This window comes from Oncorhynchus keta, chromosome 34 (assembly GCF_023373465.1).
Source record: "Oncorhynchus keta strain PuntledgeMale-10-30-2019 chromosome 34, Oket_V2, whole genome shotgun sequence".
Taxonomy (NCBI): Eukaryota; Metazoa; Chordata; class Actinopteri; order Salmoniformes; family Salmonidae; genus Oncorhynchus; species Oncorhynchus keta.
Genome location: NC_068454.1, coordinates 39,903,406 through 39,925,435, shown reverse-complemented (window position 1 = coordinate 39,925,435; position 22,030 = coordinate 39,903,406). Strand labels below are relative to the sequence as shown.

At 44.2% G+C, this 22,030-nt stretch overlaps 2 protein-coding genes across 9 annotated transcripts in view; both read left to right on the top strand.

The window, feature by feature from the left end:
• Nucleotides 1-17,600, top strand: part of LOC118367122 (plakophilin-4) — a 147,870-nt gene extending 130,270 nt beyond the window's left edge. For 6 of the 8 annotated variants that reach the window (XM_052493863.1, XM_052493861.1, XM_052493862.1 and 3 more), the window contains 9 exons: nucleotides 8,641-8,832; nucleotides 9,537-9,710; nucleotides 10,116-10,266; nucleotides 11,382-11,574; nucleotides 11,959-12,043; nucleotides 14,638-14,755; nucleotides 14,987-15,118; nucleotides 15,903-15,976; nucleotides 16,654-17,600. In XM_052493863.1, coding sequence (XP_052349823.1) covers nucleotides 8,641-8,832; nucleotides 9,537-9,710; nucleotides 10,116-10,266; nucleotides 11,382-11,574; nucleotides 11,959-12,043; nucleotides 14,638-14,755; nucleotides 14,987-15,118; nucleotides 15,903-15,976; nucleotides 16,654-16,908 — 1,374 coding nt within the window. In that variant the 3' untranslated portion in view covers nucleotides 16,909-17,600. The remainder of the gene's footprint in view (nucleotides 1-8,640; nucleotides 8,833-9,536; nucleotides 9,711-10,115; nucleotides 10,267-11,381; nucleotides 11,575-11,958; nucleotides 12,044-14,637; nucleotides 14,756-14,986; nucleotides 15,119-15,902; nucleotides 15,977-16,653) is intronic. The other 2 variants (XM_052493865.1, XM_052493864.1) reach the window with 1 other exon arrangement.
• An 843-nt stretch (nucleotides 17,601-18,443) lies between these two features.
• On the top strand, nucleotides 18,444-20,945 carry LOC118367121 (death-associated protein-like 1-A). Its single transcript, XM_035750190.2, has 4 exons — nucleotides 18,444-18,710; nucleotides 19,810-19,909; nucleotides 20,106-20,169; nucleotides 20,400-20,945. The coding sequence occupies exons 1-4, from the start codon at nucleotides 18,644-18,646 to the stop codon at nucleotides 20,523-20,525; spliced, it is 357 nt and encodes a 118-aa protein (XP_035606083.1). The 5' UTR covers nucleotides 18,444-18,643; the 3' UTR covers nucleotides 20,526-20,945.
• Nucleotides 20,946-22,030: the final 1,085 nt, after the last annotated feature.

The window sequence follows — 22,030 nt, the reverse complement described above, 5'->3', positions numbered from 1 at the left end:
TCTAATCTCTCGGTCTCTTTCTCTCTCTCGGTCTCTTTCTCTCTCTCTCTCGGTCTCTTTCTCTCTCTCTCTCTCTTTTTCTCTCTCTCTCTCTCTTTTTCTCTCTCTCTCTCTCTTTCTCTCTCTCTCTCTCTCTTTTCTCTCTCGGTCTCTTTCTCTCTCTCTCTCTCTCGGTCTCTTTCTCTCTCTCGGTCTCTTTCTCTCTCTCTCGGTCTCTTTCTCTCTCTCTCGGTCTCTCTCTCGGTCTATCTTTCTCTCGGTCTCTCTCTCTCTCGGTAGTTCACTCTCGGTAGTTCAGGTCAAAATAACCATACATTGAACAATAACAATAATCATACAGTAGAGTACATGTGCAGATTGATTGGTCTGTCAGACACTGTCCCTCATCTTATGACAGGCAGCAATGTAGTGCGCTGCCAACCCACAGCTCTCGGTGTCCTCCCCCAACAGGACGGCTCGCCTACTCTCATCAGAGAGGTCTTTGAAACCTTGACGAAGGGTTTCAAATTTGGGGAAATTACACTCTCTAATTGTTTTATATTTTTCACATTTTGTCAGGAAATGCAGCTCTGTCTCAAGTTCTGCTGTGGTGCAGTGGTTGCACCGTCTTTCCTCTACAGGGAGCCAGGTTTTCTTGTGTCTACCCTTCTCAATGGCAAGGCTGTGCTCACCGAGCCTGTACTTTGCCAAGGTTTTGGTCAGTAACCATGGTCAAATAGTTAGACACGGTGTACTGTCGATTTATGGCCAGATAGCTCTGCATTTTGCTTTGTGTTTGTGCTTTGTGCTTTGTGTTTGTGCTTGTCCTAATAAGCAATGCAGTGTTGTTTTGACTGTGGTGTAATTTGGTTTATTCTGATTGATTGGATGTTCTGGTCCTGAGGCTTCAGTGTGTTAGTAGAACAGGTTTGTGAACTCAGGACCAGCTGGATGAGGGGACTCTTTTCTTTGCTCAGCTCTTGGCATTGCAGGGTGTGGTAATGATATGAGAGGGGGTCACTGTATTTTAGATGTTTCCAAAACTTAATTGCTCTTTTATGAGTTTTTATTATTAGTGGATATTGACCTAATTCTGCCCTGCATGCGTTGTTTGTAGTTTTCCTCTGGACATGTAGGAGAATCTTACAGAACTCTGCATGCAGGGTTTCAATGGGGTGTTTGTCCCATTTGATGAAATCTTGTTTTGCAAGTGGACCCCACACCTCGCTGCCATAAAGTGCAATTAGTTCAATGACGTATTATTCAATTAGTTTTAGCCAAATTTTAATAGGTATTTGAATTAGCTTTTTAATGGCATAGAATGCCCTGCGTGTTTTCTCAGTTCATTCACTGCCTCATTAAGGTGTCCAGTTGAGCTTATTTTTAAATCTAAGTAATTGTAGTGTGTGCAGTACTCCTATATATTTTGAACCAATTGAGAACTTTGGTCTAATTCTCTGAGATCGGGATCTTCGTTTTGGGGTTTACTGCCAGGGCCCAGGTCTGGCAGTACTGCTCTAGCAGGGCTAGGCTCTGCTGTAAGCCATGTGCTGTGGGTGACAGCAGGCATAGTTCATCTGCGAAGAGTGGGCATTTAACTTCTGAATTGTGGAGACTAACACCAGGGGCTGAGGATTTGTCTAGAATAGTGGCCAATTCGTTGATGTAAATATTGAAGAGTGCAGGGCTCAGATTGCAACCCCAACTCTGGTTAAAGAATTCTGTTATTATCTTGCCAATTTTAATGCTGCACGTATTGCCAGTATACATAGATTTAATTATGTCATATGTTTTACCCCCTACACCACTTTCAATAACTTTGTAGAACAGTCCTGTATGCCAAATAGAATCAAATACTTTTTGGAAGTCGATAAAGCAAGAGTATATTTTGGTGGACATGTTTATCTATCAGGGTGTGTAGGGTGTAAATATGATCAGTCGTGCAATGTTTTGGTATAAATACAATTTGGCTTTTACTCAAGACATTGTGCTTATTAAGGAAGTTTAGAACTCTTACATTTATAATACTACAGAAAACCTTCCCCAGGTTACTGTTCACACAAATGCCTCTGTAATTGTTAGGGTCTCTGTTCTTAAAGATTGGGTTTGTGAGTCCTTGATTCCAGATATCAGGGAAATAACCTACACTCAGGATCAAATTAAACATAGCCAATTGCAATTTTGCACTAGTGAGTTTGAGCATCTCATTTAGGATGCCATCAGGTCTGCATGCTTTTTTAAATTTGAGAGCCTGAAGTTTCTTATAGAACTCCTGGTCAGTAATTGGGGAGTCCAATGGATTTTGATGGTCCTTTATAGCTTTTACTAATGCATTCAACTTGTCATGAATTTGTCGTTCTGCGTTTGTGTCAATTTGAACGGTGTTGTAGAGTGTTTTAAAATGAGTTGAGGCTTGTTTTCGAGTTGCTGTGTGTTTTGTTGCCAACATATTTTGCTACCTGACAACTTTACGGTTTTCACTTTTTAATTACCGTTCATATATTTATTTATTTTTTCCTCAACCTTTTCACTTCGGACGCTTTATCTGGACACGATTCGTCAGGACCTCCAACAGCCGAAGCTAAGTAGTAACATTAACATGATGCCTTCTAATTGTAGTCGCTGTAGTCCCTTACGGCGAGGATAGCTGTGCTACAAGCCCAGCTACAGACGCAATCGTTAGGCAAGGGTAATTTCAGTGTAGGAAAGGATGAAACCGCGTCTGTGCCACCAGTAAGTACAGATAGTAGTATAAATCCCCTGGCACAGTCCGCGCAGCCGGACAACTTTCTCACGGTTTCTGGAAGGAAATGCTGTAGGAAAGCTCAACCGGTGTCGCTCATTCAGCTGACAGAAACTTTCAACCGGTTTTCCCCATTAAGCAGCGGGTCGGAGTCAGAGGCCGAGTCTTCTTTGGTCTCTACTCCTCCCGTTACGGGGTCTGAGACGCCGAAGCTTCCCACCATTAGCTCTGACAAATTGAAAACTCTAGTCATTGGTGACTCCATTACCCGCAGTATTAGACTTAAAACGAATCATCCAGCGATCATACACTGTTTACCAGGGGGCAGGGCTACCGACGTTAAGGCTAATCTGAAGATGGTGCTGGCAAAAGCTAAAACTGGCGAGTGTAGAGAGTATAGAGATATTGTTATCCACGTCGGCACCAACGATGTTAGGATTAAACAGTCAGAGATCACCAAGCGCAACATAGCTTCTGCGTGCATATCAGCTAGAAAGATGTGTCGGCATCGAGTAATTGTCTCTGGCCCCCTCCCAGTTAGGGGGAGTGATGAGCTCAACAGCAGTCTCACAACTCAATCGCTGGTTGAAAACTGTTTTCTGCCCCTCCCAAAAGATAGAATTTGTAGATAATTGGCCCTCTTTCTGGGACTCACCCACAAACGGGACCAAGCCTGGCCTGCTGAGGAGTGACGGACTCCATCCTAGCTGGAGGGGTGCTCTCATCTTATCAATCAACATAGACAGGGCTCTAACTCCTCTAGCTCCACAATGAAATAGGGTGCAGGCCAGGCAGCAGGCTGTTAGCCAGCCTGCCAGCACAGTGGAGTCTGCCACTAGAACAGTCAGTGTAGTCAGCTCAGCTATCACCATTGAGACCGTGTCTGTGCCTCGACCTAGGTTGGGCAAAACTAAACATGGCGGTGTTCGCCTTAGCAATCTCACTAGGATAAAGACCGCCTCCATTCCAGTCATTACTGAAAGAGATCATGATACCTCACATCTCAAAATAGGGCTACTTAATGTTAGATCCCTTACTTCAAAGGCAATTATAGTCAATGAACTAATCACTGATCATAATCTTGCTCTGATTGGCCTGACTGAAACATGGCTTAAGCCTGATGAATTTACTGTTTTTAAATGAGGCCTCACCTCCTGGCTACACTAGTGACCATATCACCCGTGCATCCCGCAAAAGCGGAGGTGTTGCTAACATTTACGATAGCAAATTTCAATTTACAAAAAAACAAATTATGTTTTCGTCTTTTGAGCTTCTAGTCATGAAATCTATGCAGCCTACTAAACTCACTTTTTATAGCTACTGTTTACAGGCCTCCTGGGCCATATACAGCGTTTCTCACTGAGTTCCCTGAATTCTTATCGGACCTTGTAGTCATAGCAGATAATATTCTAATCTTTGGTGACTTTAATATTCGCATGGAAAAGTCCACAGACCCACTCCAAAAGGCTTTCGGAGCCATCATCGACTCAGTGGGTTTTGTCCAACATGTCTCTGGACCCACTCACTGTCACAGTCATACGCTGGACCTAGTTTTGTCCCATGGAATAAATGTTGTGGATCTTAATGTTTTTCCTCATAATCCTGGACTATCGGACCACCATTTTATTACGTTTGCAATTGCAACAAATAATCTGCTCAGACCCCAACCAAGGACCATCAAAAGTCGTGCTATAAATTCACAGACAACACAAAGATTCCTTGATGCCCTTCCAGACTCCCTCTGCCTACCCAAGGACGCCAGAGGACAAAAATCAGTTAACCACCTAACTGAGGATCTCAATTTAATCTTGCGCAATACACTAGATGCAGTTGCACCCCTAAAAACTAAAAACATTTCTCATAAGAAACTAGCTCCCTGGTACACAGAAAATACCTGAGCTGTGAAGCAAGCTTCCAGAAATTTGGAACGGAAATGGCGCCACACCAAACTGGAAGTCTTCCGACTAGCTTGGAAAGACGGTACCGTGCAGTACCGAAGAGCCCTTACTGCTGCTCGATCATCCTATTTTTCTAACTTAATTGAGGAAAATAAGAACAATCCGAAATTCCTTTTTGATACTATCGCAAAGCTAACTAAAAAGCAGCATTCCCCAAGAGAGGATGACTTTAACTTTAGCAGTGATAAATTCATGAACTTCTTTGAGGAAAAGATTATGATTATTAGAAAGCAAATTACGGACTCCTCTTTAAACCTGCGTATTCCTCCAAACCTCAGCTGTCCTGAGTCTGCACAACTCTGCCAGGACCTAGGATCAAGAGAGACGCTCAAGTGTTTTAGTACTATATCTCTTGACACAATGATGAAAATAATCATGGCCTCTAAACCTTCAAGCTGCATACTGGACCCTATTCCAACTAAACTACTGAGAGAGCTGCTTCCTGTGCTTGGCCCTCCTATGTTGAACATAATAAATGGCTCTCTATCCACTGGATGTGTACCAAACTCACTAAAAGTGGCAGTAATAAAGCCTCTCTTGAAAAAGCCAAACCTTGACCCAGAAAATATAAAAACTATCGGCCTATATCGAATCTTCCATTCCTCTCAAAATTTTAGAGAAGGCTGTTGCGCAGCAACTCACTGCCTTCCTGACGACAAACAATGTATACGAAATGCTTCAGTCTGGTTTTAGACCCCATCATAGCACTGAGACGGCACTTGTGAAGGTGGTAAATTACATTTTAATGGCATCGGACCGAGGCTCTGCATCTGTCCTCGTGCTCCTAGACCTTAGTGCTGCTTTTGATACCATCAATCACCACATTCTTTGGAGAGATTGGAAACCCAAATTGGTCTACACGGACATGTTCTGGCCTGGTTTAGATCTTATCTGTCGGAAAGATATCAGTTTGTCTCTGTGAATGGTTTGTCCTCTGACAAATCAACTGTAAATTTCGGTGTTCCTCAAGGTTCCGTTTTAGGACCACTATCGTTTTCACTATACATTTTAACTCTTGGGGATGTTATTCGAAAACATAATGTTAACTTTCACTGCTATGCGGATGACACACAGCTGTACATTTCAATGAAACATGGTGAAGCCCCAAAATTGCCCTCGCTAGAAGCATGTGTTTCAGACATAAGGAAGTGGATGGCTGCAAACTTTCCACTATTAAACTCGGACAAAACAGAGATGCTTGTTCTAGGTCCCAAGAAACAAAGAGATCTTCTGTTGAATCTGACAATTAATCTTAATGGTTGTACAGTCGTCTCAAATAAAACTGTGAAGGACCTCAGCGTTACTCTGGACCCTGATCTCTCTTTTGAAGAACATATCAAGACCATTTCGAGGACAGCTTTTTTCCATCTACGTAATATTGCAAAAATCAGAAACTTTCTGTCCAAAAATGATGCAGAAAAATTAATCCATGCTTTTGTCACTTCTAGGTTAGACTACTGCAATGCTCTACTTTCCGGCTACCCGGATAAAACACTGAATAAACTTCAGTTAGTGCTAAATACGGCTGCTAGAATCCTGACTAGAACCACAAAAAATTGATCATATTACTCCAGTGCTAGCCTCTCTACACTGGCTTCCTGTCAAAGCAAGGGCTGATTTCAAGGTTTTACTGCTAACCTACAAAGCATTACATGGGCTTGCTCTTACCTATCTCTCTGATTTGGTCCTGCCGTACATACCTACACGTACGCTACGGTCACAAGACGCAGGCCTCCTAATTGTCCCTAGAATTTCTAAGCAAACAGCTGGAGGCAGGGCTTTCTCCTATAGAGCTCCATTTTTATGGAACGGTCTGCCTACCCATGTCAGAGACGCAAACTCGGTCTCAACCTTTAAGTCTTTACTGAAGACTCATCTCTTCAGTGGGTCATATGATTGAGTGTAGTCTGGCCCAGGAGTGGGAAGGTGAACGGAAAGGCTCTGGAGCAACGAACCGCCCTTGCTGTCTCTGCCTGGCCGGTTCCCCTCTTTCCACTGGGATTCTCTGCCTCTAACCCTATTACAGGGGCTGAGTCACTGGCTTACTGGGGCTCTCTCATGCCGTCCCTGCAGGGGGTGCGTCACCTGAGTGGGTTGATTCACTTGGGTTGTGCCGCGGCGGAGATCTTTGTGGGATATACTCAGCCTTGTCTCAGGATGGTAAGTTGGTGGTTGAAGATATCCCTCTAGTGGTGTGGGGGCTGTGCTTTGGCAAAGTGGGTGGGGTTATATCCTTCCTGTTTGGCCCTGTCCGGGGTGTCCTCGGATGGGGCCACAGTGTCTCCTGTCCCCTCCTGTCTCAGCCTCCAGTATTTATGCTGCAGTAGTTTGTGTCGGGTGGCTAGGGTCAGTTTGTTATATCTGGAGTACTTCTCCTGTCCTATTCGGTGTCCTGTGTGAATCTAAGTGTGCGTTCTCTAATTCTCTCCTTCTTTATTTCTCTCTCTCGGAGGACCTGAGCCCTAGGACCATGCCCCAGGACTACCTGACATGATGACTCCTTGCTGTCCCCAGTCCACCTGGCCATGCTGCTGCTCCAGTTTCAACTGTTCTGCCTTACTATTATTCGACCATGCTGGTCATTTATGAACATTTGAACATCTTGGCCATGTTCTGTTATAATCTCCACCCGGCACAGCCAGAAGAGGACTGGCCACCCCACATATGCTCTCTCTAATTCTCTCTTTCTTTCTCTCTCTCGGAGGACCTGAGCCCTAGGACCATGCCCCAGGACTACCTGACATGATGACTCCTTGCTGTCCCCGGTCCACCTGACTGTGCTGCTGCTCCAGTTTCAACTGTTCTGACTTGTTATTATTCGACCATGCTGGTCATTTATGAACATTTGAACATCTTGGCCATGTTCTGTTATAATATCCACCCGGCACAGCCAGAAGAGGACTGGCCACCCCACATAGCCTGGTTCCTCTCTAGGTTTCTTCCTAGGTTTTGGCCTTTCTAGGGAGTTTTTCCTAGCCACCGTGCTTCTACACCTGCATTGCTTGCTGTTTGGGGTTTTAGGCTGGGTTTCTGTACAGCACTTTGAGATATCAGCTGATGTACGAAGGGCTATATAAATAAATTTGAATTTTGAATTTGAGTTGTCCATATGTCTCCATTTTGTATCGCTAATCCCCCTTGTTGCGATTTCAGATATATACATATATTTTTTAATTTGCCAGAAGTTGTTTGTGTTTATGGACTCCTCAATTAGTGTCAGCTGCTTGCTGTTGTATTGTGCTTTTTTTGGTTCTGAGTGTACGTTTATAGAGTGTTAAAGTCTCACAGTAATGAAGGTCTAATTCACCATTATTTGGGCCTCTGTGCTTTTGGTTGAACAGTGTTCTAAGTTTTTTCCTTATAATTTTACAATCTGCATCAAACCAATTGTCATCTTGCTACCACGATGAAGATTAACACAGTGAGTTAAAAGACCAATCCTCTCCTCCTGTGTTGCTCTTCAGTTGTACAATTTGGTTACCTGTACATTTTTTACTGATTTAATCGCGTCAATCTCGCACATTAACCAAAATGTCAATCTCGTAAATGAACCAAAAAGTTATAATAAGTCAGGAGCCGCTCTTCTGCATGACTTCTCTCTCAGAATGTTCTCTCTCTCGCTCACTCGGTCTCTTCTCTCTCTCTCTCTCTCTCTCTCTCTCTCTCTCTCTCTCTCTCGATCACAATCACAATCACAATCACTATTCTCTCTCACTCATTCTTTCTCTATTCTCTCTCAAATTCAAAAGGCTTTATTGGCATGGAAAGTGTTACTGCACACATTGCCAAAGTAGTCATATAGAAACATATTAAATCAATGGAATAAATCAAATAACATTCAATGATTAACAGGGCTCCCCGCCTCTCTCTCTCTCTCTCTCTCTCTCTCTCTCTCTCTCTCTCTCTCTCTCTCTCTGTCTCTCTCTCTCTCTGTCTCTCTGTCTCTCTCTCTCTCTCTAGATTGTGGAGAACTGTATTTGCACTCTGAGGAACCTGTCGTATCGCCTGGAGCTGGAGATGCCCCCGTCAAGGTTTCAGGGAGCCCAGGAGCTGGACGGTCTACTGGGCAGTGAGTCTCCCAGTAAGGACGTGGAATCCAGCTGCTGGGGCCGGAAGAAGAAGAAGAAGAAAAAGGGCTCCCAGGAAGACCAGGTAAGCTTGGGGAGTAAGAATGCCGCTTAGGGTGCCGTTTGAGACTTGTGTAGTGCACCTTCTTTTGACCAGCGCCCATAGACACAACTTCCATCTGAGTGGTGGAAATATCACTTCCTAGGCCTCCAAAGGGAATGTTCACTCCAGACGAGCTCAGAAATGTCACTTTCCAGGCTTTAATGTGAATGTTCACTCCAAATGTTTGTCAAACGTACGTGTGTGTGTATGTATTTATAGATGTATGTTCTTTTTAATTAACAGTAGTCTAGTAGCGAGTTGAGTCTACGTTCCACACCATCTGTTGTCTAACATGACGGAATCAGACGGAGTCTGCCTGTCATTCCAAATCATTTGGGATTGAGTCGTCGTATCGCTTGATCTCCACAACAGATGGCGTGGGACGTGGACTCAGTAGACCACTTCTGACCGACTTTGATTTTGGAGTGAACTATTCCTTTAACTCTTCTAGGAGCCCATATTCACAAAACATCTCAGAGCAGAAGTGCTGACTTAGGACCAGGTATCTCCTGTCCATAAAACATTTTTAATTCTGATCTTAAAACAGGCTCAAGTGATCCTAGAGCAGCACTCCTACTCTGAGACACATACAGCCCCTGAGCTAAAGTGAACCTCAACACTGTACTCGGTCATCGTATATGGTCAACATTGTATTAGAACCTCTAGTCGTGATCATGTGTTCTCAGTGGGACGGAGTGGGCCCCATCCCTGGCTTCTCCAAGTCCCCCAAGGGGGCGGAGATGTTGTGGCACCCAGCCGTGGTGAAGCCCTACCTGACCATGCTGGCCGAGAGCTCCAACCCTGCCACTCTGGAGGGCTCAGCGGGCTCCTTACAGAACCTGTCTGCTGGGAACTGGAAGGTATATAGTACACACAGTGCGTCCTGAATGGCACCCTATTCCATATATATAGCGCACTACTTCTGACCAGGGCCGGTCAGAAGTAGTGCGCTATATAGGGAATAGGGTGCCATTTTGGGACACAGTCAACACAGCACCCAGGAGAGGATATGACAGGAACACTGCTCTATTGAATGTTCTTTTCCCCCTGTGTAACAGGTATGGTTTCTTAGATGTGTGAAGGCAACCCTTTTTAAATGGGAACTGTCAATTGTCGTTTATAGGTGAAGTCAATGTACGTTTTTAAGTCTTCTGTGTGCTAATTGCTGCGAAACTCATTTCCTTCTTGGAAACTTGAAGTGTACGCTTTTGGGTCGAGATGCGTTGGAGAGTTTAAACGTCCTCTCTCGGTCTTCTCTGTACTAGTTTGCGGCGTACATCCGTGCGGCGGTGCGCAAGGAGAAGGGTCTGCCCATCCTGGTGGAGCTGCTGAGGATGGACAACGACAGGGTGGTCTGCTCTGTGGCCACCGCCCTGAGGAACATGGCCCTGGACGTCAGGAACAAGGAGCTCATAGGTGAGGAGTGAACACGGGCTCTGTGAAGGGATGACCCGGGCCACGTTCCAGGCTGACTGCATTGCAGGTCTCTCAACACATGGATAGGTGTTTATCGCATCTGCTCACCACGTCATACAATATAACAATTTGATCCCGACTGTGCAGTCGACGACGTGGCGCACGACAATTGGTTGTTCCAATGCATCTGCAATGTCGTAGGGGGGAACGCAACCCACCAGTTCAGTAGGCTATGTACATGTGCTACACAAGCACAGAGCAAATAAATAAAGACCAGCACTATATACTGGTTTACCTACATGTGCTATGCAGCATTACAGAGTATGAAAAAGGCAAGAGATGATGGGAAATTAGAGGTTCAAAATGAAGTAGAACTAGAAGAGTTGCGAGCGCTTGCTTACTCGTCTAACTGCCCAGATCGCCGCACTTAAATTGCATCCCCAAATTCCTTCTTGTTTTTCGTGAAATCACCCCTTTTCAGGGAAACAGGTTGTTATGGGCTAGCTGCTATGGAAATAATGAGTTTGCGTTCCAGCGAGGCTGAGCCAGCAGAGCCTTTAGCCTGGGAGAGGTCATGGGGGGAGAGGGGCGAGGTCATGGGGGGAGAGGGGCTGTGTGGAGAGGGTGCTATGGAGGGATTTCTCTTCGGAGGGAGTCTCGGAGGGGGGCAGGGCAATGGTTTGTAGGATCTGTAGGTGTAGACCCTTGGGGGGGCTACTAGCACTATGGAAGACACATGGTTGGCTGTGGAAGTACAACTCAAGCTGAACTCATGTAGCATCCGCAATGTAAAAAGTACACTGTGTACTCTTACACGGCCCTAGAGAAAGGAATCTGCCGTACAAATACATTCCGTAGGACACAAATCCAATGAATGTCTCTTTGTTTCCGTTTGTCTGTTTCTCTCTCTGTGGCGTTTTAGTTGAAGGTGTAGCTATCATTTTTGCAAAAAAAAATTCAAATAGAACATAATGTATGTGAAGGTGAGGATGACAGCTAGAATCCGCTTATAAAGAAACCTTGCCATAATCTAGATGGTTAATTTATAACAGAAGTTGCAAGTACAGTACATACATAAGCAGTACTCCCTCCCTCCCTCCCTCCCTCCCTCCCAGGGAAGTATGCGATGAGGGACCTGGTGAACCGTCTCCCTGGGGGCGACACCACCCTGCTCTCTGACGAGACGGTGGCGGCCATCTGCTGCACCCTGCACGAGGTCACCAGCAAGAACATGGAGAACGCCAAGGCACTGGCAGACACGGGCGGCATCGAAAAGCTGTTCAACATCACTAAGGGCAGGGGAGAGAGGTAAGGGAAGGGGGGCTGCTTGTAAGACAGTCTGCATTGCGTCCTAAATGGCACCGGATTCTCTTTATAGTGCATTACTTTTGATCAGAGTATTATGGGAAGGGGGAAAAAACATACAAGGAAGAGAGGGTCTGCTCAAACGTAGTGCATTATACTCTATGCGGAATAGGGTGTCATTTGGGATGCACATGGAGAGTCTAAGAAGAGACATGCACACCTCAGAATGATCTAAGGCGAGATTCTCGAGGACGCTTAAGAGTAGACACGTTTTTCTATCACAGAAACATGCAATGTGTCATGTATTTGCCACCGATTCCTAAGAGGCCGTGGTCCTAAATTCTCAGTGGTAACGTGTCGTGACGTGTGTCTCTCTGTCCCTAAAAGGTACTCCATGAAGGTGGTGAAAGCTGCCGCTCAGGTCCTCAGCACACTCTGGCAGTACAGAGACCTGAGAACTATCTATAAGAAGGTAAGAGAAGGACCAGGGTTGGGATGATGAGGCCACCTACAGTAGGGATACGTCTCAATGATCTCTCCTTCCTGCCAAAGTGTGCACATCAGACTGTTAAATAGCCATCACTAAACGGCCTCTACCCAGTACCCTGCCCTGAACTTGGTCACTGTCACTATCCAGCTACCACCTGGTTACTGAACCCTGCACCTTAGAGGATGCCGCCCTGTGTACAGTTGAAGTCGGAAGTTTACATACACCTTAGCCAAATACATTTAAAATATGTTTTTCACAATTCAGGAATTGTTTAATCCTAGTAAGAATTCCCTGTCTTAGGTCACTTAGGATCACCACTTTATTTTAAGAATGTGAAGTGTCAGAATAATATTAGAGCGAATGATCTATTTCAGCTTTTATTTCTTTCATCACATTCCCAGTGGGTGAGAAGTTTACATACACTCAATTAGTATTTGGTAGCATTGCCTTTAAATTGTTTAACTTGGGTCAAACATTTCAGGTAGCCTTCCACAAGCTTCCTACAGTAAGTTGGGTGAATTTTGGCCCATTCCTCCTGACAGAGCTTGTGTAACCGTGTCAGGTTTGTCGGCCTCCTTGCTCACACACTTTTTTAGCTCTGCCCTCAAATTTTCTATAGGATTGAGGTCAGGGCTATGTGATGGACACTCCAATACCTTGACTGACAACTTTGGAAGAATGTTGGGGTCATTGTCCATTTGGAAAACCCATTTCCGACCAAGCTTGAACTTCCTGACTGATGTCTTGAGATGTTGCTTCAATATTTCCACACAATTTTCCCTTCCTCATGACGCCATCTATTTTGTGAAGTGCACCAGTCCCTCCTGCAGCGAAGTACCCCACAACATGCTGCCATCCCAGTGTTTCAAAGTTGGGACGGTGTTTTTCGGTTTGCAAGCACCCCCCCTTTCCTTCAAACATAAGGATGGTCAAACAGTTCTATTTTTGTTTCATCAGACCAGAGGACATTTCTCCAAAAAGTACGATCTTTGTCCCCATGTGCAGTTGCAAACCTTAATCTGTGTTTTTTATGGCGGTTTTGGAGCAGTGGCTTCTTCCTTGCTGAGTGGGCCTTTTCAGGTTATGTCTCTATAGGACTTTTGCACCTGTTTCCTCCAGCATCTTCACAAGGTCCTTTGCTGTTTTTCTGGGATTGATTTGCACTTTTCTCACCAAAGCACGTTCATCTCTAGGAGACAGAATGCGTCTCCTTCCTGAGCGGTATGACGTCTGCGTGGTCCCATGATGTTTATACTTGCGTACTATTGTTTGTACAGACGAACGTGGTACTTTCAGGCATTTGGAAATTGTTCCCAAGGATGAACCAGACTTGTGGGGGTCTACAATTCGTTTTTCTGAGGTCTTTGCTGAATTATTTTGATTTTCCCATGATATCAAGCAAAGAGGCACTGAGTTTGAAGGTAGTCCTTGAAATACACCCACTGTCAATTAGCCTATCAGAAGCTTTTAAAGCCTTGTTCTAAAATTGATTACGTTAACATTTATCCTCATTAATCTACGCACAATACCCCATAATGTTTTTGTTTTTTAAAATGTACATTTTAAATAAATATTCTGACCTTTTACTCAGTACTTTGTTTAAGCACCTCTGGCAGCGATTACATCCTTGAGTGTTGAGTATGACGCTACAAGCTTGGCACACCTGTATTTGGAGGGTTTCTCATTCTTCTCTGCAGATCCTCAAGCTCTGTCAGGTTGGATGGGGAGTGTTGCTGCACAGCTATTTTCAGGTCGTTCCAGAGATGTTTGATTGGGTTCAAGTCTGGCTGGGCCACTCAAGGACATTCAAAGACTTGTCCTGAAGCCACTCCTGTGTTCTCTTGGCTGTGTGCTTAGCGTCGTTGTCCTGTTGGAAGGTGAACCTTCACCCCAGTCTGAGGTCTTGAGCACTCTGGAGCAGGTTTTCATCAAGAATCTCTCTGTACTGCTCTGTTCATCTTTCCCTCGATCCTGACTAGTCCCCCAGTCCCTACCACTGGAAATCATCCCCACAGCATGATGCTGCCACCACCATGCTTCACATAGGGATGGTGCCAGGTTTCCTCCAGTTGTAATTCAGGCAAAAGCATTCAATCTTGGTTTCATCAGACCTGAGAATCTCGTTTCTCATGGTCTGAGAGTCCTTTAGGTGCCTTTTGGCAAACTCCAAGTGGACTGTCGGGTGCCTTTTATTGAGAAGTGGCTTTCGTCTGGCCACTCTCGTCTTAATGTTTCTGTATTTCTTGATTCCATTCTTTTACTTTTAGATCTGTGAATTGTTAGATATTATTGCACTGTTGGAGCTAGGAACACAAGCAATTCACTACACCCACAATACCATCTGTTAAATATGTGAATGCAACCATTACATTTCTATTCGATTTGTCCACTTCCCTTCATTTAAAGGAAATTACTGTTGTAAGAAATATGGGTAAACTTCCATTAGCCCAATGCTTTTAGGTTTGTGGGATGAAGTGAAGGAGTGTACACTTGAGGAGAAAGGAAATATGATTGTGACGCACCCCAGGTCTCTGTGGCTCATACTAACACTGTTTCCTTTCTCTGCTGGTCTTCAGGACGGATGGAACCAACACCACTTCATTACGCCCGTGTCTACTCTAGAGCGCGACAGATTCAAGTCTCAGCCCACCCTCCCTACCAGCACCATACAGATGTCACCGGTCAACCAGTCAGGTCAGCCTAGCAACGTAGACGATCATTCACCTAAGGCTACGTCCCAAATGGCAATCTATTCCCTAGGGGGCCTAGTGCACTACTTTTGACCAGGGCCCACAGGGCTCTTTTCAAAAGTAATGCACTAGATTGGAAATGAGGAGCCGTTGGGGACACAGCCCTAGATAAGGACACAAATGCGTTTCAATTCAACGTTTCGTTGTTTTGACCTCCATGTTGTGTTCTCCACAGCTGGCAGTGCAACCTCCTCTCCTGCAATGCTGGGAATCAAAGAACACCGTTCTGATTATCACAGGGCACAGTCAACTATGCAATTTTATAAAAACCAAGGGGACAACAATGTACATAAATACCAATATACAGGTAAACAATGAGCATAGAGAATTATCACACAAAAATCGGCCATAAAAACACAGCGTATCGGTTGAGATGTTGGCATGTGATTGAAAACTTATCAGCTATGTGCACCAGACCGTGATCAAAGTATCCCCATGGGCCTTTCTGCCTCTATGTAGGGCGTAATCCATCTCACCACTCCCAGGAATCCCATTCCATGCCCCCTCTCCCCTAACACTCCCCTAGATCTCCCCTAGCTCTCCGCTAGCTATCCCCTACCTCCCCGTTTCTTATCATCCTTATTGGGAGCTGGAGGCTCTTAGATGGTCGGTAGTTCAAAAGAGCACTTGAGCCTCTTTGTTGCGTTTAAGTGGGTCTGCTGAGCAATATAGTGGCTGGTCCGCCTGCATTGTGAGCAACTCGGCTCAGCAGCCACTACAAAGCGGCCATTGTTAGTTGCCCTGGGGAAGAGTAGGGCTCCTTCCCAAATGGCACCCTATTCCCTATATAGTGCACTACTTTTGACTAGAGCCCTGGTCTAGAGTAGTGCACTATATATGGAAAAGGGGTGCCATTTGGGAAGTAGCCCTACTCTTCCTCAGGGCAACTAACAATGGCCGCTGCCAGATGGAGGGCCCTCAATGGGGTGCTGAGACGGCAGAGTAAACAGAGCTGGGGAAGCTGCAGCCTCCCTGCCTAACCTTCTGCCTGGCTACCCAGCAACACTCCCTGGAGTAATATTGCACGGTAACAACGTTTATGTTCATGGCAATTTTTAGTTATAACATTATCTTGTTAATTTCTCTTCCAGGGTCTGGAAAGCCGTCACCATATTATGTCGGGTCCTACTCCTCACCGACAAGAGAGGACCCCAGAAGAGCACCGGTAAATTCAATACAGACTCTAAATCAATCCCTTCTGGTCGAACATCCCTATCAACTTGGCCGGTGCAGGCGGCTGGTTCGCTCCGCTACACTAATGGAAGGAGACTGACACATATTACAGTGTGGGTGAATGAGAGAGTTGGGAGACGTCCAACACATCAGTCATTGTGTGAGCGAGAGTGAATGTGACTGTTGTAATAGGGATGGGCTGGGCGGCAGTGGGTGCATCTCAGGCACCTGTCACAGTGTGGACACGTCCCTGTGTGCCCACTCGGATAACACCCAAGAGGAGGGATCTTTGTGCCCTCCTCTCCTCCCTCTACCCGTCTCTGACTAGACAGGAAATAGACGGTCAGGATATTACACCCAAAGGAGGCTAGTGAAGGAAGGATGTCTCATAATAACGGCTGTGACGTTTGATAACATTCCATTCATTCGTTTCCGGCCATTACTTGGAGCCTGTCCTCCGATTTTAAAGAGCCACCGGCCACCACTCATTACAAGCAACTTTGTTCAGCTAGACAGCCACACAGCGTGAATTTTGATACACAAAGTTGTAATACGTTTGAATCAACAAACTATTTCTCATCCTTTTCTCCCATCGGACAGTTGAAAGTAGATATTTTCCTGTATTTGACATAGACCAATCTGATTGTGTTGCTTCTCTCGTCTCCACAGCAGCAGATGTACTACACTGAGGAGCCGAGCAGGCGGAACTACGACACCTACAGAATGTACTTGCAGTCTCCACACGGCTACGATGACCCCTACGTGGAGGAAGTGGTCAGCTTCCCCCCCACGGCAGACTACAGCTCTAAGTCGCACGGTCACGGACTCAAATCCACCACGAACTACGTGGACTTTTACTCCACCACCCGGAGGCCTTCCTACAGGGCGGATCAGTACCCAGGTTCGCCAGATTCCTGGGTATAGGGACTCCATCTTGGAATCCCCGACAGATGAACTCTTCCATGAACTTTTACTTGTGTGTTTGTTTTTGAAAATGTGGATCTGAATGTGGAGATCGACGCGATGGCAGATGGCAGATGGAGAAATGGAATGTTAACCAAAGAAAGAAGGAAACCAAGCAATGTGTTTTTTTTTTTTTTTTAAAGGAGAGCAGTGGGTGTGTTCGGGGCGGGCAGCACTGGACATTATCGTGAGTGGTGTCCTGCTCTGTCTAGATGTTACTTTTTCTTTTGGAAACCTGTAGCTGTGGTAGCATGGTGAAGGTGTGGGTTATGTGACGAAAGGTTTGCGGTAAAGAGTCAGAAGGGGGAATGTGTATGTTCCGTAGGCAAAAATGGATCATGAACTCATATCTGTAAAAAAAAATGTGTTGTAACCTAAAGATGTTAGTTTGTACAGAGGGATCAAATTGTATTTGTTCTTAATGTTGAGATTGTGTATGCCATGGAGTCTTGTACATTTCCTTCATTTTATTGTAAATACAGAAAAAATGCCACCTGGTTTACGTTCATCAGCACTGGTAAAAGAGGTGTGCCATGTGAAATCTATATTATAGATCTATAAATATATGAAGAAATAAAGGGATGGGGGAAAAGATGGCATCATAACACAAACATGCAACGATAATAAAAGTTCACTTTTGTTTTTTAAATGAATTGTGTAATTGCAGACATTTTTGTGACGTTGAAAGATATTCTTTATTTTTCCATTCTCTGTCTTGGATCTTTCATCGATAGTTCGCTGACATTTTCTGTGCACAACAACCAACAGAAATAAATGTGAACATTTGGTCCATGAAGAGCTCTACAACTCCTCCCTATGCTTCCTCATCCTCTCCTCTTTGCATACATCCAATTATTTCAGTAGAAAAAGAAGACAACGAAACATCCCTAATAAAATGGCACCCTATTCTTTACATAGGTCTCTGGTCAAATGTAGTGCAATATGGGACTTTGTCAAAAGTAGTACACTATATAAAGAATAGGGTGTCATTTGGGACAAACACAAACATGATATAATGACCAGACACTCACATTTTCTTCGTCATATTTCATAAACAGACTAAAGACCTTTCCAGATACACTTATGAAAGTTGTTAGAAGTGACAAAAAGACAGATATGGGAGGCATCGGTTTTTTTTTTCAGGACATCAAGTTAGTTTTATTTTCAAAATGTTTTAAACAATTACATACATATCACGCATTTATCACTAAGATAAATGAGAGATGAGTTTATGAAAATATCTCTAGCCCCTCCCTGTACGCTTGGTCCTTCGTAATGTACAGCTCTTTAAAAAGTCGGATAGTGGTGTGTACATTCACACTACCATCACCATATTGCTTACATCTATTCCGTTGAAATTCAGATCTGAAAACAAAAGGGCGTGGCTGGAGGTTGTTTTTGAACTAGGCAATGGTGTTGAATAAATGACACAATTGGTAGATAAGAAGTAGGATTGGATCATGAACATCCTCAATGAGCATCATGCACACGAATGCGCCGATCTATACACTGAATGGATAGAACATGCAAGTTGTTGAAGCTGTTCACTCCATATTTCTGGTTCACTCACGTGGAATGCTGCAGCCTCATGCTGCTGATGCTCGCTTCCTGCGTAAACTAAATCATTTGCCTTTCAGCAGTATAAAGTGGGCGTTGTAGTACTTTGTGTGCGGTTATTGTTGTTCAGAAGTCGAGAATGGTGCAACTATCTAAATCTGGAGTGAGAGAGAGTCCTGAATTGAAGGCTGGCCATCCACCAGCAGGTATGGTGGTGACTTGTTCATATTAATTCGTAATTTGCATCAAGTTGTGCATATTTTCTTTGTCCAAAAATGTGTTCGATGTAATGTCTGGTTTGCTATTTCGAGGTGGTAAGTGTGGTTTACAGTGCATTTACAATATAGGCCTGATCTTGTTGTCGCATGCAAACATTGTTACAATCTTGTAAAAACATTGTTTGTCGACAATGTTGGAACGCACGCTCAAACCTCAAGTGCGTAGGTGGTAAACGAGTTACAACTAAAGTAGTTCTAAATGCCCCCATTTCTGCTACTATGATGTTTTTTTCCCGTTACGATGCGTGATGAAAATTGCATCGGTGCATAGTTTATTTTGCAAACATGGTACATTCTGTGCTTTAAGCTGCACCCAAGGGACAGGCCAACACTGTTCATATAGTTAAGTGAATATCCCCTGCAGATTTGTGCTTATGTATGGGGATTGAGTCCAAATAATCCCACTCAAACTATTATTAAAATGCTAATTGACGGAAGTTTGCATGTCCACATATCTTTGGTTTTTGGACCTGGCCCACGAGATGCCTATTGCATACTGGTGTGACGTGCAGATTTCCCAGAAAATACATTCTGGGGCCATAGGTGTCTCTGCGTAGGAGTGATTTTTGGATCAGTTTTGCCCTGCTTGATACCGGTCCCTCAGATTCTTTGCACAGTACAAATGTAATTATTTCTGAGTTGCACGTTGTCTGGGGTTATTCTAGAACATCAAAGCCTTTTTGCTTTGACAGGATGTGGGTAAAGTAGACTCTTTTGATTAAACCTGCCCATAGCAAGTCAGGAGAAAAGAAACAACAATGCTGAACTCTCTTCTCACGGCCAACTTTCTTCTTCCAACACTGACACTCCCAAAGTCTCATTGTATAATGGCAGAATTCCAAGACATTATAACCTGAAGTTGTTTAGTTTTGTCTTACAGTAACTCTGAATAGTTTTAACTCCTTCATGACCAAGTTCAGGAAGTTGTATAACTTTCCAAATGGCATTAAATTCTGGATTTGCAAAGAATGGGTATGTCATTAATATATTTTCACCTTTTTTAAACGGATCCACTCTGGCACCACAGTGAAGGCTGGGGGGAAACGAGTGGTCAAGAAAAGCTGTGAGGAGAGTCATGCCACCCACCATGTGAACCCAGAGAGGGAACACAAAGTTCCCAAACCCAGGTACAGTTCAGTTAGCCCCTCCCTGTTTTAGTCTTTTATTCTATTTGGTGCCAAATGACAATGACCCAATACTCCCAAATACAGGGTCTCGTCACTTACAGAGCTCGGATTGTGCTCAAATGTTTTTAACATTGAGAGCGCATCAGGAAAACCCTTAAATGCAATGTTTGTCGTTAAACATGTAATACTGTTCTAGATCTGCAGCCACCTCCAGCAGAATGCAGCAAATCAGTGTCTTGATGTCAGGAACACTTGACAAGGTAAGGATATCTGACTTATAATGATGGCTGCATCAGTCCCACAAGGGTTGGCCAAAAAAACAGGTTTAAATGGGTGGTGGGGGCTGGTGTGTGTGTGTCTTCATTCGTAATGATCATGCAAGTCTAAACACTTTACTCGTAGCCTAGCTTCTTCAGATTGGCATAGTAAAATGGTCTCCTCTGGATTGCTTGGTAAGCCATGATTTTATAAGATGTCCTCATTGTTTCAGTTGGGACATGACTTCCCAGAGACCCCAGTAAGTGTGAAACACAGCAGACTCAGACCTGCTATGGAGAAGGCACACTCGCCAGCTTTCAAGTCCAGCTTCTGCATCCAGCAACCCAAAAAGTTCTGAAGCAGCGTGTTGAAGTTGCCCGAGGGGAAACGGGAAGTCGTCTGTGAAAGACCAACAGGATGTGTTAGTTATATGCATGAGGGGACCGACATGAGATACCAGAATACTTTAATGTTTAACTTTCTTGATTTAATCTAGAATCAATTTGGCTTTTAATTAGTTGCAATTTGTGACTTTGCTACTTTTAGGTGAGAAAGTGGAGCTTTGCAGGGATATGGTGGGTTTTCAGCTTATTCCAAACCAGCACTTACTGTGCCTTAAAAAAATGTATGAATGAGACTGTGAACTAAAGGCACACATGGTGGGCATTTTTGAAATGGTATGTTGCATAAGTGGGTAAAAGCTGGATGACTGACTTTTGTCATGGAATGTTTTCATAGTGAGAAGCTTGAATAAAAAACAAAACTGCATGGCATTAAACATTTTGTCCTTTGTTTTTTATGGTTACTTCTAGATTCACATGATTAAATAAAATGCAATTAATGAATTGTTCAGTTGAAAGTGTTGCTTTTTCATACTGCAAATTTTGTAATGACCAGAGGGTGGCGACAACTAACTCCCGTTAGCTTGAAGGTGATGGAATTTTTTTTGTTGCTATTTAAAAAGTTTATCATGGATGTTTAACACCTAGGAAAACCAGGGTCTTTGAGTCCATTTCCCCTGTCATTATGAGGTATTTTCTGACTTGCTTGTCTATTATATTGATGGGAACTGCTCTTCCACATGCATATTGTACATCACTATCTACACCATTTCATAATTATAGTACTATGCAGTATTTCCTGAGATTGAAACGTACTATGGCATGTCTCAGTACGTCTCTGCCAGCAGTATGCCAGTGTCCTGTTGTTTCCATGTGTCGACATCTCTTATAGAGCCCTCACAAAAGATCCCCTGTTGTGAGGATGAACCCAGCCAAGTGCTGAATTGAGTGAGTACTTCTGCCAGAGCCAACAGTATCTGGGGACACGTGCCCCACTCATCACAAATGTTCATTTTGGGGTTCACTGTTCAGGCTCCTAGCTTATTTCATCTTTTGTTGCCTGTCTTTGTGGCAAAGAAGTCAGTGCCAGTAAAAGCCTTTTATGGCACACTGGGAAATACTAGGCCATACTAACCTGCTATTTTGCAAGATGGCGGTAGCCAGTAGTAGCATAACGCAGGAAACAAATGTTTTACAACAATTGGCAGTCTTCGCCGGATTCTATTCCAGCAGCTGGTGAGATTGGACAGAATATGCGAAGACACTCGCTTTGTTCTCTCCTTCAGCCTATGAGGCTTTTTGATCCGTTGGGATTCGGGCTAGTTACCTGTGCGTTCATAACAAGGAAACTGGAGGATAGATATCATATTAATAACATTGAGATACCATGCAGACCTAAAGCTCTGTGGTGCTCAATCTTCACTCAAGCCTTTGGTACCATCTGTGTATGTAATTCTGAGGCCTCAGTCTCTAGCTGATGGATGGAGTGGTTGGTGGTCTGCTGAGCTGCAGACAGACTGTG

Excerpts from the sequence above, each read along its gene's own strand:
- LOC118367121 (XM_035750190.2), top strand. The coding sequence starts at position 18,644 with ATGGTGCAACTATCTAAATCTGGAGTGAGAGAGAGTCCTGAATTGAAG. Across the intron at positions 18,711-19,809 it reads GGCTGGCCATCCACCAGCAG|TGAAGGCTGGGGGGAAACGA; the intron begins GTATGGTGGTGA and ends CTGGCACCACAG. Across the intron at positions 20,170-20,399 it reads TGTCAGGAACACTTGACAAG|TTGGGACATGACTTCCCAGA; the intron begins GTAAGGATATCT and ends TCATTGTTTCAG.